The sequence below is a fragment of the Aulonocara stuartgranti genome (genome assembly GCF_965226115.1).
Source record: "Aulonocara stuartgranti genome assembly, chromosome: 1".
NCBI classification, from domain to species: Eukaryota; Metazoa; Chordata; class Actinopteri; order Cichliformes; family Cichlidae; genus Aulonocara; species Aulonocara stuartgranti.
The window spans coordinates 13,446,048-13,464,792 of record NC_138939.1 but is presented as its reverse complement, the minus strand read 5'-3'; the positions used below and the strand labels follow the sequence as shown (position 1 = coordinate 13,464,792).

Sequence of the window (18,745 nt, the reverse complement as noted above, 5' to 3'; positions counted from 1 at the left end):
GATGTGACCAGCAGCATTGCCCTGCTGTGATCACACTTATGTCTTTTACATAAAGTTCATACACCCACACACACTCCCACGCATACATGTGCGTCCACCTTGGAAGTGTTTTGAGCAGGTGCTTACTGTGTATGCGACCACTGCAGCTGCCGTATAAGCATACTCACATGCACATCTGCACACATTTACTTCAGGTCAGCTTTGTGCACACACAAGAGACTTTTATCCTAAATGAAGGATGATTGCCTCTGACATGTTTGGTGCAACTCCACCTGCACAAAACACAGAGCCCCACCTGGCTCATATGTGTTTTATTGCAGGAGAAGAGGCAGTTTACTTTAAACTGAAATCTTTGTTGTTTTTCTGTTGCTCTTCTGTCACGCTGGTCCATTCTCAAATAATTAAACAAAAACTTTTTTAAAAAAGTGCATGAACAGTACATACAAAAGGCTGAAATTAGTCCAAAAAGACCTATTGGGCAACGACATGCAGAGTTCTGGTAGTGATATTAAATGTCTGCCTATGCAGTAATACAAATGGAGCTTTATCCTATTTTTCAAGGTTTAATTTAATTTGTGCGTAAAAGTTCCAACAGAAAGCTCATTTCTTTCTTAAAGAAAATAATACTGGAAACTACAATATATTTGATTCCATTGCTGCACGCAGCAGGCAAGAATAAGCAGCCAAAATAGAACTGAACTTAGTCGCACAGATAATAACGAAGTTAAAACCTCAGCTTACACGCAAGGTTTTAACACAGATACTAATTAAACCCCACAGGGCACACATGTCAGACACACACACAGGTGATCAAATTTATTATGAAAACTATACCAGCCTTCTAACTGTGAATTTTCATGAGAATGAGGAGTCAAGATATAAATAAACCCATTTTTGCACACTTGACGAGAACGTGTCCAAATGTGGATATTATTTAACTCCACCCAATAGCCAGATTGAGATAATCAAAAACCTTTGCAACACAGGCAGAACTGTGGAATTACTGCTTAATTATTTTGTTAACCTGTGCTGGGCAGCTTATAATAAGCTCTCTAATTTGATAAATTTACGGGCACTGATGTCCAATGTTTTTCAGCAGGTGTGTGAGTATCTTTTGCACCATGGTTATCCTTAGTCATGCTTTTAATCGCATTTTGGAGCATAAAAGACATGCAGCGGGGGGGTCAGAGGGACAGCGTATTTGAATTTATTTCACACAACTTTCTGAATGACAAATTTCCAAGTAAAATATCAATGGCAAAAGTGTTTCGACATCTTTTTTTTCCCATTTGCCAGGGGGTGCTGTGATGGCTGCCTTTGGCCAGAGGCAGTGCTGCAACACCTCCAGCACCCCTGGTCTTGGAAATAGGACGAATGAATGAGTGCGTAAAGAGAACATTTGCTAAATGAAAGGGAGGAAGCAAGACAAAAGTATTTGAAATACAATGTTCCAATATCAATCAAAAATCAGAGCTGTAGTTAAATAATGAAAACCATTTGCAAACAGAACCACCACATAGGATAGCAGATGAGAAAATCATGTCATCATTTACAGTCGAAAAAGAAACGTTATGTGATTTATGGCAATAAGGCCTGAATAATATCTTTTTTTCAGTTTCTTAGCACAAGTGACTTATGGACGGTTCATCAGATATGCCAGTGTTTACCCAGAATTCTTATTAACTCTTTAAAAAATTGGCATTTGCAGCCACATTTTCTACTTTTTCTGAAGGGAGAATATTATAGAGATTATTACTACAGAGGGAAGCATATTTAACTGCATTACACATGGAAAGCCCTAAAATCTTGAATAAAGCATAAATGAAGAATTTTTAATTGTTAAACCAATTTATATGGTTGATGGGGTCGCTTAGTGATCGAGTATTTCATGCATTCTTTTAACGTCTGTCAACTTTAGTGGAAACATTTTTTTCTAGTCATACTTTTTAGTTAATTTTGCTATATTTTTACTTCTAGTTTTTAAAATGATTGTGTATATTGATACTGTTTTGATACTTTCAGTGTAGAAGTATATTTAGAATCTGGTTGTAATTTGGCTGTGAATGCTGACACAAGTTGCTCTTATCTGCTAACCTCTGGGGCAGTTCTCTTTACAGTGTGCTGCTTTTTGATTGGTATTTGAATACCACCTGGTTTTACATGTTGTTATTATTATTGTTTTCTTAAATTATACTAATGGCGGCTTGCTGAAACTTGTATGTCTTTTTGCCCTTTAGTGTTTTTATCAGCGTGTTTTCTCCCTTTTCTGCTACATTTCAAAAGACTGCACCCTGTTTATCTTCCAAAGACTTGGAGTTGAGTGCCCTATTACTCTGTATCCTAAACACCATGTTCCACTCAATTGGTCGCCTGCATACTTTAGACTCTACTATAGGAATGTGTGTGTGTCAGTGTGTGCCTGTTTAAATGTGTGTCTTCTGCATACAGATACAAAATTTATTACAAATATTGATTTTCTGCCTGAAGGATGGACCCCTGATATGAAATCATATTGATCTTTTAAATACAATACCCATGCTTTTTTTTATGAAACTGTGTCTGAACAGCTTGCATTTGTAATTTATGTATTAAAGGAGGGTGTGTATTGTATGTGTGTTTTGTAGTTTGCTTTATAGGACTGTATATATAAATGAATATAAATGAAAGCTTTAGATGATCCTGTGTGCTGTGTCTGAGCTGGTATTTTAATTTTCAAATTCAACAAATCTGAACAATTCGATTACACCATATAAAAAATGTCTGCATTGTGTCTTCCAACTGTGCTTTAACAATCACGACCTTCAGAAAAAAGCTAAGGAAAACGGTTCAACAAATATTGATGATGACATCAATCGTAACTTCTTTACTCCCATTAAAATCTCGGAGCTGTCAGGGCAATGTATGGGATCTCAGTGGTGAAGCTTTCTGTTTCTCTTGTTTACTCAACCACCTTCTCAGCCATGACTGTCTTCTCATCTTTTCTTCTCCATACAACCTGTTCTTTCTTCCCTGACAGTTTCTGTGAACCTTTTTCTACAAACCCTCCTTCTTTCTTCATAACATTCACAACACAGTTTGATAATTTTCACATGATACTTCTTAGTAAAACTACCACTTCAGGGCATTCTTTAATGCTCAAATAAAATTCAATTTGTTTAGAGTCAATAAATCATTGAAGGCTAGCTCCAATTTACATTCATGTTATGCATTTAAAAATGCAATAAAAGAGACATAAAATATCAAAAGGAACACAATAAAACAAATACAGTCATACAAGATTCAGACAACACACCCGCAGGCTTTAAGGAAGTCTTAAGCCACATAGATAAACACAATCATCACACGCACAGTTATTTACTTAGTTTGTCTTCAATCTTCGGTTTGTCTTCTATGACAGTTTTGTCACAAAAAAGCTTGCTGTCTGCTTTAGTGTAATGTTCCTTGTATCCTTGATCATTGATGATTATTATGTAAATGCTTATAAGTGTCCTTGATAGTTTTTAGATTTCAGTAAACTGTCACATACATCTCTTACTAAAAGTCGTCTTCATCTCAGAAAACCTTCTGAACCATCCTGTTTATACAGCCTTTGCAACCAGTTAATTCCGGTGAGATGTAAAAATCAACTTTCTTATAATTTTAAAAATATATATTTGTTTATGGCTACAAAGCCTTTGTGATTGTTCACTACTACTTTAACTGGGGAAATTACAAAAAGCACATCAGTCGAGACCTGTACTAAAAAGCAAGTTCAAGAAACCTTAGATGAATTTTGCTTTTCTGGCTTTGTCTACCTAACCTCAGCATTTAGACTAAATATTCACCAAAAGGTTATTATTTGAATTAGTAAACCAGTTTACTAATGTAGCTATGAGTGTGTTCAAATAAAAGAGGTTGTTAAAAAATAACAAGTACTGTAAAAGGCTTAGGCAAACTGTTTTAGAAATATATTGCTTACAACAGGAAAGGGCCATTTTTAAATTTGTTGCTGTTGAAATTTAATTATAGGGGGAAAAAACATTGAGACAACTTGTTTTTAACACAAAAGCACCTTTTATTAGGAAATTCTGCAAAATTGCAGGCAATATATGAACAGAGTTAAATCTTCTGGCAGCCTGTTGAGTAAAGCTTATCAGCAGTCTACTGGACCAAACCCGGATGCTCTGGTACCTTTTCCCCGAAGGCAGGGGGCTGGAGAGGGCCTGTGAAGGGTTCGGAGGTGTCACCCACAAGGCTGATGGCTTTGTGGGTGAGGCGGATGTTGAAACCAATGATCTTGCTAGCTGTAATGTCAAATGATTCCCAGAATATGAAGAAATCCTTGTGTGCAAGGGACAAGGCTGAAAAACAAATATTGGATGTCCATGAGCTCTCAAGCAGCACTGCATCAAAAACAATCATGTTTCTCTCACGGAAATGACAGCATAGGCTCAGGAACACTTCTGTGAACACAGTTCATCGTGCCATCCAAAAATGCAGGTTAAAGCTCTATCGTACAAAGAAGAAGCCATATGTGAACATGATCCAGAACTGAAGGACTGAAAGGATATGGTCTATCTGGCTTGTTCAGTTCAAATCTTTGCATTTTTGATGGTATGCATTAGTGTCTATGGAATTGGCCGCTTGCACATTTGAAAAGGTATACACTGGTTTTGGAGCACAGAAGATTCAAGACTTTTGAGCAGCTAGAATCCTATATCAGACAAGAATGGCACAAAACTTCTCTTCCAAAAGTCCAGCAACTGGTCTCCATAGTTCCAAATTCCCAAGTTTACAAACTGTTTACAAGCTGTTGCTAAAAGATGGGATACTACATAATGGTAACTGGGCCGTGTCCCATCTGTTTTGAGAATTAGTATTGCTATCAAACTCTAAATGAGCTATTTTTCCTAAAATGGTACATTTAAAAAAAATTGGTTTATGAGACTGCAAGTAATTAAAAATCTCATTGTCATCTTATCATTCTCTTTTTGTTTACACATCCAAACGTTCCAACTTTTTGGAATCAGATTTGTATTGCGAATTAATGGGAAAATGAGTTATTAATGAGTCATATGAGTTAAGACTCAGATGGAATGTAGGACTTAGGGAGAAGTTACAAGACATAGCCAGACTTTTGGCTCCGTACTCATAAATTTGAGACATCCATTTGTGAGAATTATTCTGAAAACATTACCCCCTCTTATTCCAAAGCAATGAACATTCTTTGTGGCAGATATCACAGGCACGAAGGAAACATGCTGTTACTGTTCCTGTTACATGTTTTTTTCACATGCGTGTGATTCTTTAAATAGTCTCCTCCCAAACTAGACACATAAATATGCAATAAGGCCAGCTGCAAAAAAAACATAGTAGATTTTTTTTGTGTGTGATAGACAATATTTTTTTAAAATGTATACTATTGCAATCTGTGCCCCTAGATATGAGGGGTTTTTAGGTTATGGTTTTGTATCTCTTTTTTTATTCTGAACATAAAGTAAGTTAGCGTAGCAGAAATGAACCTTACTAAGGCCTACATTTCTATAGCACAGGCCAGTTTTGGAAGAATACTGGAATTATTTAATCTTGATAGCAGAAGCTGTTAAAAATTGCTAATATGTTATTTCTGTGCTAACATGACTCTTTTTTTGTTTGTTTTTTTGTAGTTCTGATTGGAGGATCACACCCACTCCCACTGGCTAAATGGCTGGCCTTTGGCCTCTCCTGCTTTGTTTCACTACTCTTCAGATGATGAGCACTCCCCATAGCACCACCAACTGTCTGTGCTGACAGACACTGCCCTGACTTGCGCTCTTTTACTTCTCTCTCTTCCCCTGTACCTGTCTTTTCCTCTGCGTACCTGTCCATTTACTTGTCTGTCCTCTTCAGTTATTGCAGTCTTTCTGTCCTTCATGCATCCAACAAGAAACACTATGTATTTGTCTATCTTCTTGTCCTCTGCTCTCTTTTTTTTTAAATATTTCACCTATTCGCTTCATATAACCAATCAATGCTCATACTGTATTTAAGGTTAACATACTTAATGGTCTTTGACATAGAGACTTGAAATTCCCTCCTTTATCCCTTGATTAGATTCTCTTTATCCATGTCAGTGTGCCACTTTGTCAACTTTGTCTTTTTTCTCTCCTTTGTCATCCTTCTTGGTCCATATGTGTACCCTTCATGTATCTTCACTCCCTTGAACCGCTATCCTCGGAAGTCCTTCCACCCTATTCCCCAGACACACCAAAGTGTCGGACACTCAACCAAAGATGACAAAGGACCTGAGGGAATGAAATGGGGGAACGGGGATTCTAGGAAGAAAGTTAAAGAAAGAGCGAGAGAAAAGGGAAAGTGGTCAAAACAACCTTTTCCACAAAGACAGTCTCCCTTCCGGACCAGCCTTTGGCACCATGGGAGCTACTGATTGATAAGGAGACACTAAAAACTGATGACTGAATGAATAAATAAATAAATCAATCATTGAGGAAATGACAAACCAGGACTGAGGATAAAAGAAGGGTGTCCTTGGTAGCCTCTTGGTAGCCTCTCTGCTTGCCACAAGAGACGAACCTCATACGTGTACATTTATCTTATATATATATATATATATACATATATATAAATAAATATATATTAAATAAAATGAAGGTTAAACAAAAACACAGCTAGGGCAGTGGAGGACTTTACAAAGTGAAATTAAAGAAGCACAACGTTTATACAACCTCTGCTGTTCCTTTGGATTTTATTCAATTTCTTATGTGATATTGCAATTTGTCAGACCTATTCAGTGTTTTTGATATTTGCTTTTTTTGTTCTGTTATGGCATCATGAGGGTCAAGGTAATTAAAGTATTACATTCATATTTATGAGAGGCAGAGAGGATGATTTGTGATCCAGAACCTGACTGAGCACGTGAATGGAAATGCAAAAATGACCCAAACCAACTGGTAACCTCAAATTTTCTTCGCAGATACAGATGAGTACACATATACACCCAGACATAAACAAATAAACACTCCGTTTTCATTGCTGAAATCACTGTCAAACACACGTCATCCGATGAGGAACACAGGAGGAAAACCTTGGCTGGTAGATGCAACTTTTACTTTTGTACTGTCTATTTCATTAACTTCTTTTTACTAGATATAGGAGTCAAATATCTGAATTAATCAGAACACAGCAGGCAGACGTGCCTCAAACATAAAGCAAATTGTGGTGTTTTATGGGAAATGGATAAGCGCCTGGAGTAAGTTTCGGCACTTCTTCTTTCGCGGGTTATTGAATGTCATGTATGGATTTCCCCTACCCAATGCGTCAAAGGTGGAGAAGATTAGCAGTCTCTGCCAGATGTGCAGTGTGGATTGAATAATACATTCTTTGTTTAATTACTGAATGTCTGTATTATAAGCACTTCTCATAGTCCCATAGATATGATTGTTAAAATTAAGCAATACTCATATCTATATATCTACATAATTGTTCTCATTGCATTTAAAAGTATTCTGAAAAAAATCATTGTGTCCAAAGCACAGCAGAAAGGTTTTATCTGTCATCTTTCATCAATTATTGCAGTTACCAGTGTAATTCTGGTAATTGTAGCCATTTAAATTTTTAGTGTGCTTCAGTTTTTCTGTACTGTGCTTCAGCTGTTGCTGATGCTGATCATCTTCATCACCATGTGTAATGTTATTCATCTCTTTTCTCTGCATTATGTCACAGCGAGTTCATCATTGAATTTATTTCACTTTTTTGTTTATATCTGTTTTCTTTGTTGTAGTTGGTAAATAATATACATTATTCATAATTTTTTTTCATTCATAAATAGAAGAGATTATGTGCCTGCTTGCACAGCTTATGTGTATAAAATCATATTGTGTAATTGCTGCAAAGTTGTGCAACACATGTAGGATATCTCTGTGAAACACCACAGACTGCACTGTATTATATGAACACTGAAGCCCTTTGAAGCCTACTCTAAGCAAATCATCATATTACAAAAATAGTCCTGTATCTTAGCTTTAGCTTTGTCGTTATCCATTTACTTTGATCTGATAAGTGCATCTGATGGATGAGTTAATTTGAATTACTTGATGGGGAATTCTAGGGAGATGCTTTCTTGTAAATGTAGATTGTTCATTCTGCAAGTGGCCTAAAATATTTTCAGTTCCTGGTAATGTCTTCAAAATAGCCATCAATTTATAGAACACAACACAGCATAGTGGCTCTTTTTGTTTTGTTTTGTTTGCATTGATTTCATTGTCTCCCCACCTTGTCTGTAGGCAAATGCGTTACATGAGGCATTCATATCAGCTTAAGTTGTATAGCATCATCAGAAGCATTAATGAGCACAATAACAGTGCAGTAGATAATGCACTTTAGAAATATGACTAAGCATTGCTATATGTGGCATTTTATCATGCTTACATCATATCATTCCTCATAGTTCTTTGTCCTTAGAAATAACAAGGTAAACACTGTTAGAACTGAGAGTTAAAGATGGATGTTGTATGATGCATTATCTTTTTCACAAAGAGATGCAAATGCTTTTCATTTTTCATTTTTTGTTTCCATGACAACTTATAATTAAAGGCAAAGCCATCATATTAGTGGTCCCACATAGGAATAAAATGTTAACACATAAAGATACACATATTATTGTTATTTAGTATTCCTGGATTAAAAATCAATGTATTACTTTTTGATTTAAGTATGTATGACACAAAATAATAAATTTTGAGAAATACAATTAGATTAATTCTGAACACTGTCTTGGGTCACTTTAGGCAAACACAATATTTAAAGATTTACAAAATTTGTATTTTTATCCAACAAGTTTTGCACCTTACTGTTACTGGCAGTACTCGATCCCTGTTCAATTCTAAATTGGAAAAAAAAAATTAACAAACTTTTAATTAAATGGCTTTATGTTTGTATTTGTTTTTATATAAACAATTTTAATAACCCTTTAGTTACTATCCAGTGATTCCTTTTAATATGTTGAGTGTAATCACACATGTAGGAACAGTTTGGACATGTATTTAGGCTAGATAAAAAGCTTTGCATACATCTTCCATAATAAAATGACATGCTAGTTACGTGCTTTTGAATTCAAGTGATATTCATTATTTGAGTACCATACAATAAATCTATCTACTTCATTTGTTTTAAAGTAACATCTGTCATAAACTCATTATTTTTTAAAGATGGTTAATAGTGGTTTTAGTGATGTTCTTAATATAATAATATACTTAAAACAATTGAAAAGTGAACCAAAGAAAGGAAAACAATTTAAATGCTTAATATACGCACACTGGGGATTAATATTATGTAAGCAGTATAAAGTTATTTGGTGATTTGGTAATTATAAAATCTGCTCCAGTGTTTAGATCACACCAGTGCTCAATGTAGTCTTCCTAAAATTACAGAATTCTTGGATCATGTTTGTGTCCATTAAATACTCATTTCCACTTTCCATTTGCAGCAATATCATTCATCTGCTGGCTTAGGCAAACACTGGCACACAAACACACATTTCTGCTATCATGCAGATGAATAATAACAAACGGAGTGGGCACACTGACTGTTAATCTTCCACCTACTATAAAATGTCTACTGTCTTGCAATTGTGGACCTACATGAAACAATGTGAAAGCAGAGAACAACGCGTCTGCACTGAGCAGTTCTGCGGCGATATTCTTCCCAGCAACAGAAAAATTGAGACATACTTTATTTTTTATTTTTTTTACATCAAAATGATATAATGTGAAACAATCACAATGTAAGTGCTGAACATGCCTGAAAGAGTCTTTCCTGTGATGTTCCTTAAAGTATCATTTAGGTCTTACAGCCTTTGTTTATACACCGGAATAACCCTTTTCACTAAATACTTTGACCTTTGCCTGATTTCTCAACAGAAGGTTCAAGACCGTGTTATGTGGTTGTAGACAAAGATCATCTCAGCTCAATGTTTGATGGAGTACACTCTCTGCAAAAACACAAGGACTTTGAAATTGATTAACATGTGGCCGATGCATATATCTTGCAAGTCCACAAGTAACTGAATGCCAGTGTCCAAGTGGCTTTTGATATTCAACACACCCACAATAGTATCTATGTGCTGTGGCGTATGACAGCAAACACCTTCAACGTGATAAGCCTTAAAATCTTATAAATTACTTTTTATGACTCACCTGACTGTTGTAACACACTGTAAGAACATCGTCTTCATATCAAGTCAATTTTGGGAACCCGCACACCGGTCACAGTGCAGACTGTCAGATTTTACAGCATGCAGCAGTCGATATATTGATCCATTTTGGAACAGAATATGTGAAATGCGCCTTTAACGGGTAGAAAAGAAAGAGCGGTAGCAAACGATGCTGCGTGTTGTACATCTCTGTCATGTAATTGAGCATTTTAAAGGAGAATATATTTGAAATTTTACCCAAGAGGTATAAATAAAAAAACTATTCAACAAATAGATGTGTTTATTATTATTATTATTATTATTATTATTATTATTATTATTATTATTATTATTTGTAGTATTATTATTATTATTATTAATGCTTCTGTGCCTCTTGTTACATGGGAAAGAACGCTCAAATAGGGGTGAGGACAGTGTTGGATGAGAGCAATACCCTACACATACTCTAAATACATGGTGTCTATTAATTAATTTAACCAGTTGCTCAAATAAGAGACGTTTTTCTTTTCATATATATTATATATACTCACTATATCATTGTAACTTCGGATTCTGACTATATTTTAAGTATAAAGTATTTATATTATATTTTGAGTTGCGGTTCTATGCCGGATTTGAAGCAACAGCCAGCAGTTGGTTAGCCTAAACATTAAATAGTCATTGTCTGGTTGGCAGATTTTACTGTCTTTACTTAAAGCTGAACTAGTTGTTTTTCAGTTTACAGTTTGCGCTTAGTTAAGCTGACCAACTGCTGTCATCTAACTTTTGGCAAGAAAACAGTAAAATGAAGCAGGCTTTTTAAGCTTATGAATAAAGCCCCTTTTAAATCTGGGACTCTATCTGCATGTCTTTAAAGATAACAAATCAGCTTGAGTTTAAAAAAAGGCTTTAGTATTGAGACTTTGAAATGGAGTTCAAGTGGTTGAATCTAGTGTTGTTAACCCAGACCATACTTTTTACTAGAAACAAAGCATTTATTTATGTTCATTTACATTCCTGCACAGTAAATAATTGTAGCTCATGAGTTACTTGTTGCACTGCAAAGTATTTCTTGTCAAATTTAATATTCAGACAGGTTGTTGCCACTTATTTTTCTTTTACAAAATACACCAAATCAGAAGGCGCTTGTATACAGCAAGATTTTTTTTTTTTTTAATGCTACGTTGATTAATAGAAAAACATGTTTGGATGACTGTCAACTTGTCATAATAATGGAGTAAAGTCACTAAATTGTTCTGAGGACAGCTGAACAGAAGTAAATAGCTTGACTATAGGTTGAAGAGATGATGTTTGGATGAACCCTTTCTGCTAAACAATTAATGGCAGATGAAACATATTAAGCAAGAATTCTGAGAAGTTATTTATATATATATCTATATATATATCTATATATATATAGATATATATATATATATACAAAAAAATGCTTTCACACTAATAAATTACACTAATAATCGAGAGGATTCCCAGAGTATGCATGCCTAATCTTTAAAATGTTTGCACAAGTGTAATGAAGCGACACAAATGGCTTCTGTCTTTCAGCACCACAGTTTCGGATGTCACCACAAAGTAATACCATCACAATGAATACAGTAATCAGAAGTAATTTACACTCCATTGAAGTGTGCGATTATCTTCTCACTTGAATTAACATTATCGCTGTCTATAAACGCCTTTTTTTTTTTTTTTTTTTTTTTGCAAACACTTTCTTTTCCTATCCGTTACTTTTGGTCTGTCTTTTTTGTCATTCTGCCTGTTATTTTGGTATCTCCCCACACTGACTCTGATTGCTGTTCTATGGCAGCTAAAATAGATATCGGATGTAAAAATGTACAGTAAGTATAACAGCTCTGTCTGCTCTTGACCTTCTTATAACAGGCTGTTCCTGTTTAGCTTGCTCACTTCAGTGTAAAGAGCTGAGAAAAGTGATGGGTGTCATATAGTTGAGGTTTTCGGCTATTTTTACTCAAATTATTTGCTCTAAGTTTCAGCCTTTGGCTTTAGCAGGAGGGCTTTCTATTCTCTTTTTTTTTTTTTTTTTTTTTTTTTTTTTAATAAATAGGACAGGGGGAATGAATGAGAGAAAGAGGGGAAGAGAAAGAAAGAAAACCAAAGGGGAGAAGAGACGGTGAGAAGGGGGGGGGAAGAGAGAGAGAAAAAAAAAAAAAAAGAACTCCTGGGTCACCTGTATGGAGAAAAAAAAAACAAACAAACAAAAAAAACAAACAGAGGAGACAGCAAACAACAAAGAGCAACATAATAATAGAGAAAACAAAGCACCATCACAATAAACTAGCTAGTCATAGATATCAATATTTACTAAATAATAAACGATATTGTGCAGCACGCAAGATAGACAGCGCACAGTGTGCTTTGAGGTAGCAGCCAAGAAAGCTTTAGTCCGCGTCTGTGAATACCCATGTGTGCATACCTGTGTGGATCAGCATGCTTGCATTCCAAAGGTTTCTCCATGTAATGATCTGCTAGGGAGTGTGGGGGGGCCACAGCCCCGTCCTCCAGGGTGTGAAGCGGGTATGGAGGAGATCAAAACTCCAGACATCCAGAGGCCCCCAGAACACAAGAGACCATGGAAGACCAACAGAGGGGCAGCCGCGCCACTGTTCCAGTAAGAGCTGAGGAGAGTCCCAGATGAGGGCTCGCCCAGCAGCCGCGGAGCAGAAGTCAGGGGGAGTTGCAGTGACGCGCCCGTGAGCTCCGCCGGCCCCCAGCTGTGCCTGAGTGACCGAGCCCCAGGCCGAGAGGCCGGGGGCACCCCACCTCCAAAGGGGCCCGAGCGAGCCCCAGGCCCCAGGCCCCGACAAGCGGCCGCCAAGGAGTGAGCCGGTGTGTACCCGGACGCCCACCCCCAGACAGGGCTTTCTATTCTCACAATAAACTGCAAGGTCTGTTTGAGACAAGGCTGTTCTCTCTGTCACAGTCAGGTCCATGCATGCGAGTATATGTATTTTGTTTTTTTCCTCACTGACATTCGTATTGATTTTTATATATTATAACTTACTCTTATATGTTTAAAAAATGAATAATTAGAAACAATCCTGTCATCTTGCATGCACAGTATCAAAGCTGACATAAAGCTTTTTTTCTCTTCCCATCTCTTTTTCTTTTTACTCTCTCCTCCACTCCTTTACTCCCTCAACTCAACTAGGCAGAGATGTACTGATAGAAGTTTAATTAATGTGTGCTTTCTACTCTAAGCTGCCTCTTAGTGGAGAGCTAGGTGGAGTGGTTTGAGCTGAATGGTTCGGGGCTGCACTGTTCTCCTTCATTTGTTTTCTCCGACACTGGGGAGGTAGGATTTCTTACTGACTTTGACTGCAGTCGTCTTGGACTTGTATGAGGAAGGCAGATGAGCTTGTCACTGTGCCTGCTTAATTCAAAGATTTACCAGAGTTCCTTGCTGATAGTTCCACGTTTTGCTGCTGAGAAATCCCTGTTACATTGAGAAAGTCACCTACAATCAATATACAGTTACCAAGGTTTGCATTAATATATTTTTTCTGGGTTTCTCACTATGAATAAGTCAACTACATGCTGCCATAATGTTCCTATAAAAACACAATAATGAAACTAATGCTTAAAAATAAAACAATCTCTTATTTTGCACCTGGTATGGCAGTAATAGTATCTGCTTATTCATTTGCAATGGCATGGGGAAATTTTGTTAGAATATATGCAGGATTGTTGTGGGTGAATTGCTGTGAGCTTGGTGCTAAAAGCTTTGCCACCCCAAATGTTTAGCAGGGTCACGTTTATCTGCGGTGGTTGGATGCATCAGCAGGGATGATGAGACAGAGTACCGGGCTGTGGTCGACTCCTTTGTCACGTGGTGTGAGCAGAATCATCTGCAGCTCAACGTGGCAAAGACCAAGGAACTGATCGTGGACTTCAGGAAGACCAGGAAACACTTGACCCCTGTTTCAATCCAGGGGGTCAGTGTTGACATTGTGGAGGACTATAAATACCTTGGAGTACACATTGACAATAAACTGGACTGGGCTAAAAACACCACAGCACTTTACAGGAAGGGCCAGAGTCGTCTCTATTTTTTGAGGCGACTGAGGTCCTTCAACATCTGCCAGAAAATGCTGAGGATTTTCTATGAGTCTGTGGTGGCCAGTGCGATCCTCTATGCTGTTGCATGCTGGGGGAGCAGGCTGAGGGTCGCAGATGCCAACAGACTTAATAAACTGATCCGTAAGGCCAGCAATGTTGTGGGGATGGAGCTGGACTCCCTCAAGGTGGTGTCGGAGAGGCGGATGCTGTCCAAGATAAAGACAATGTTGGATAACACCTCCCACCCACTCCATGACATGTTGGTCAGTCACAGGAGCACGTTCAGTGAGAGACTGAGATTACCGAAAAGCACCACTGAACGACACAGGAAATCATTCCTGCCTGTGGCCATCTCCCTGTACAACGCATCCACTTAACACACTGTTTGCTGCTACAACTACACATGTTTCTTTTCCAAATATTTATTTATAAGTGACTTATGTATGTATGTATGTATATATATGTATATATTGTACTATTCTTAGTTAGCGTATTGTCTGTCTTGTCTTAATGTTGGTTTAAAATGGAGCACTGTAACAAAAAATAATTTCCCCCAGGGATCAATAAAGTATTCTGATTCTGATTCTGATTCTGATTTCTGGTACTCGGTACTGGAATTTTGATGTGAGAATACAGAACAGTGTCGGAGGGAGAGGGAGTTGCCAATATAGGAAGCAACTTTTTATCAATGTACCGTACTGTGCAAAACTCTTAAGCCACCCCCCAATTCTTTATTTTTATTTGGATTATAGAAAAATGAAACATGTCTAAACATACATGCAGTGCACAAGGCAAAGTCAGAGCTTGTCCAATACTAAAAAACTTGAAAGTCAGTGATATAACCACCTTCATTCTTCAGCATAGTCTGAACTCTCTTTATTTTTAAGAATGTTTTAAGCAATAGTTCATCAGGCTTCTTGAAAAACATTACAAAGATCTTCTCTGGATGTTGGCTGCATTTTGTTCTGTTCTCTGTCAAGATGATCCCACACTGCTTTAATCATGTTTATATTTTGATTCATCACTCCATAAGGCCTGTTGCCATTGATTATCAGTTTAGTTCTTGTGTAATTTCAAATATCTCAACTTTTTTCCATGTTTTTTTACCTTAAGCATGGCTTCTTAGAAGCCAGCCTTCCACTGAGACCATTCCTGAGGAGGCTTCAGTAGATCAACGGAAGCAACAGATTCATCTCTCAGATCCTGGCATGTCTTTGTGGCATGTCTTTGCTGGACTTTTTTTTTTAACTTCCTAAGGACATGACTTCAAAATACTGTTCATTTGCTGTGGATAGTTTTTTAGTGCTGACACTTTGTCCTCCACTTGTCCGCACACTGTACACAATGTCTAATATGTGCCTAAAAATACAATTTAAAACTGGTTCTTTATATTTGTGGTCTGTCATGCATGGACACAACACTGGTTCAATCTTTGAGTTAGATAAATGGATCTTATATTGTGTTTTTCTACTCTACCTGAGCACTCAAAGCACTTTTTTCGAAGCTTTTTCTATGTTTTTTCTAACACTCACACACATTCATACGCCAATAGATGCATCAGAGAGCAGATATCGGTTATTTGGTAAGCAGGCTGGAGCAGACAGGGATCAAACCACCAACCGTCTGATTAGTAGATAACCTGTCCTACCTCCTGAGCTACAGCCGCCCCTAGGTTAAGAGTTCCACTTGCACCAACATCAACATATTGATTCTCCCAATCAAACCTGCCTTGCTGCTCACAGAGATAAACACGTGGATAAAATTCCATCATCAGATCTGCTCATATTTGACCCGATTATTTGCACTGTTTTTGAAAGATTGACTATATTTGGGGGGTGTATTGCACAAACCTATTCCTAAGTATCTTTTAGTAACTTAACTTAATCTCTGGTACATTGTATTCAGTTATATAACTCAAGTTTTTCAAAAACTGAGCCATCAGTAAGCTTTAAAACAGAGATTAAGAGAATCACATTTAAAGAAGTACAATTCAGGACTTTACTTTTTCTACCTGTCTTACCTCCATTCTTTCTTTCCTCTTGAGAGTACCAGTGCATCTCATGGCTGAGAGCTTCACACATACACACTTTAACATGTGCATTGCTCTCAAAGGAGTGGCAAACTTACACAGGAAACATTCTGTTATGCTTGAGGAGTGAATTTCACTTGTTTGATATTCAACCACTGGAGGTCTTATGTGGTTTATTCTACACTCTAGGGGGGAAAACTTCTACATTCTTATGATTGTCCTCTTTACATTATTCATCAAACACTGCTCTACTGTCGCGCTTTTAAATGCTACTTCAGTGGCAGAAATCTGAGGGTACAATGCTGAATTGCTCTGATAAATGTTTCAGGGTCTCACGAGAATGATTTACTATACAAAAAAAAGGTCACATCTTCTTTTCACACACAGTTTTATGACTTTCTGCACACGCTAGTCTGTGCGATAGTAAACATAACAGAGACTCTCTGGTCACCTTTTTAGTTACACTTTGCTAATACCAGGTTGGACTACCATTTGACTTCCTGGCACAGATTCAACAAGATGCTGGAAAAATTCTTTTTGGATTTTGGTGCATATTGACATGATAAAATTACACAGTGGCTGCACATGAATGAGAATCTCATGTTCCACTACATCCCAAAGGTCCTCTTTTAGAATGAGATCGGGTGACTGTGGAGGCCATTTGATTACGATTGAGTTCATGTTGTGATGATTAAGAAGCCAGTTTGAGATTATTTAAGCTTTCTGACATGGCACCTTATCCTGCTAGAAGCGGCCACTTCCACTGTTTGCACTGTGATCATAAAGGGATGCATATAGTCAGTGGTGTTTAAATGATGGTCATCAGGCACTAAGGTGCCCAATGTGTACTAAGAAAAACTATCCACCACATCATCAGAATCAGTCAGAATCTCAATACGTTATATTGATCCCAGAGGAAATTGTTTCATTTCCTCATAATTGCATAATTTCCATAATCAATTTCCTCATCATTACACCAGCAGCAGATTAAACTGTTCATATGATGCAGGATGTATCCGTGTTTATTACTACACATTCTGGCCCTTACATCCAAATGTTGCAGCAGAAATTGAAACTCATTAGAGTAAGCAACATTTCCAACATTACTTCCAATCACCAGGATGAACTGTACTATCAGTTTTCTGATTTTAGCTGAACAAAACAAGTGAAGTCCGCACGCACACACTGCACATACAAAATGTATGTACAGGCTGGTATAATGAAATTGTGTAATAATAGCACACTTTTTATTTATTAAATTATTAGTAATCATATTTTAAGGTTTAATTTTATGTCGTAGTCTCAAAGAATGACATCTTCACTCTAACTAGTTCAAACTGACAATGACTTGCCATAAAATTTGTGCCTTAACTGCCACTTTGTTTACTTATAATTACATGATACTATGTTGGGTATGTGGAATATAATCAAGTATAATCAACCTTCAGACAGTAACAGCCTACAGTAGTTTAGTAATCCTGTAACTTTAACAATAGCACCACATTTTGACGAAAGCATTCCAATAGATATTGGATGAATTGGCATGAAAATGTGACCTTTCTTGTGCCATAATGGATTTCAAATATGTGATTTTAAATTGAATGCCTCAGTTATTCCAAGAGTTTTTCCTGAGATTTAACGGTTTAGCAGCTATATAGCCCCAAAGACCTGGTAGCACTTACAGACTCTTCTGTGATAATCTTATTGCCTTTCCCACCGTTACATGTTTAGCCTCCATGTTTAGCTTATGTCAGTCATAGTTTAATAAAATATATTCTTTTTATCATTCCAAATTCAAAATATTAGGTGGGCCAAAAAGACAGAATCAGATAATCAATGCAACTTTATTTGAAAATGGTAAATACTGAAGACCGTGAGCTGTCCTCATGAATACTAATGTTCATTGGCATCGGATGGAATCAAAGTGACTTAAAAATCACAACTATTGATTTTGGCTAAGCAAGGTCATACAGAACAACAGAGATAGGAATGGCTCGTGTACAAGAAGCAAGTGGAATCAGAAAATGCAGCTTCAGACTGTTTTAAATTCACAACATTTTACAAGAGATACTTCCCTGATACTAATTGTTGTTTTTACGTTTTAAACTGGTGCAGCTAAGCTATCCATTCATACAGACCAGAAGATATCACAAGTTAATAGTCAAGGTGAACAACAAGCTAATGTTGCCACTAAGGAATTTAACGCTTAGTATTTTTATATATATATAAAATACATGAGTTTAAAGGATCAAAAAATGACAATTCCTTCATTCACATGCAAGCTATCTTCCAGACTCAGAGAAGCATTTACTTACAGAGAAATAAAAGAAAGATAAAGATAAAAAAAGAAGTGACTAATTAATTGTGGATTCAAAAGATTATATATATATATATATATATATATATATATATATATATATATATATAGTGTATGTTATCATTGTTATCATGAA

At 36.7% G+C, this 18,745-nt stretch overlaps 1 protein-coding gene across 5 annotated transcripts in view; it reads left to right on the top strand.

Moving 5' to 3' along the window:
- Positions 1-10,425, top strand: part of mdga1 (MAM domain containing glycosylphosphatidylinositol anchor 1) — a 204,458-nt gene extending 194,033 nt beyond the window's left edge. For all 5 annotated transcript variants that reach the window (XM_082538193.1, XM_082538192.1, XM_082538194.1 and 2 more), the window contains one exon: positions 5,646-10,425. In XM_082538193.1, coding sequence (XP_082394319.1) covers positions 5,646-5,731 — 86 coding nt within the window. In that variant the 3' untranslated portion in view covers positions 5,732-10,425. The remainder of the gene's footprint in view (positions 1-5,645) is intronic.
- Positions 10,426-18,745: the final 8,320 nt, after the last annotated feature.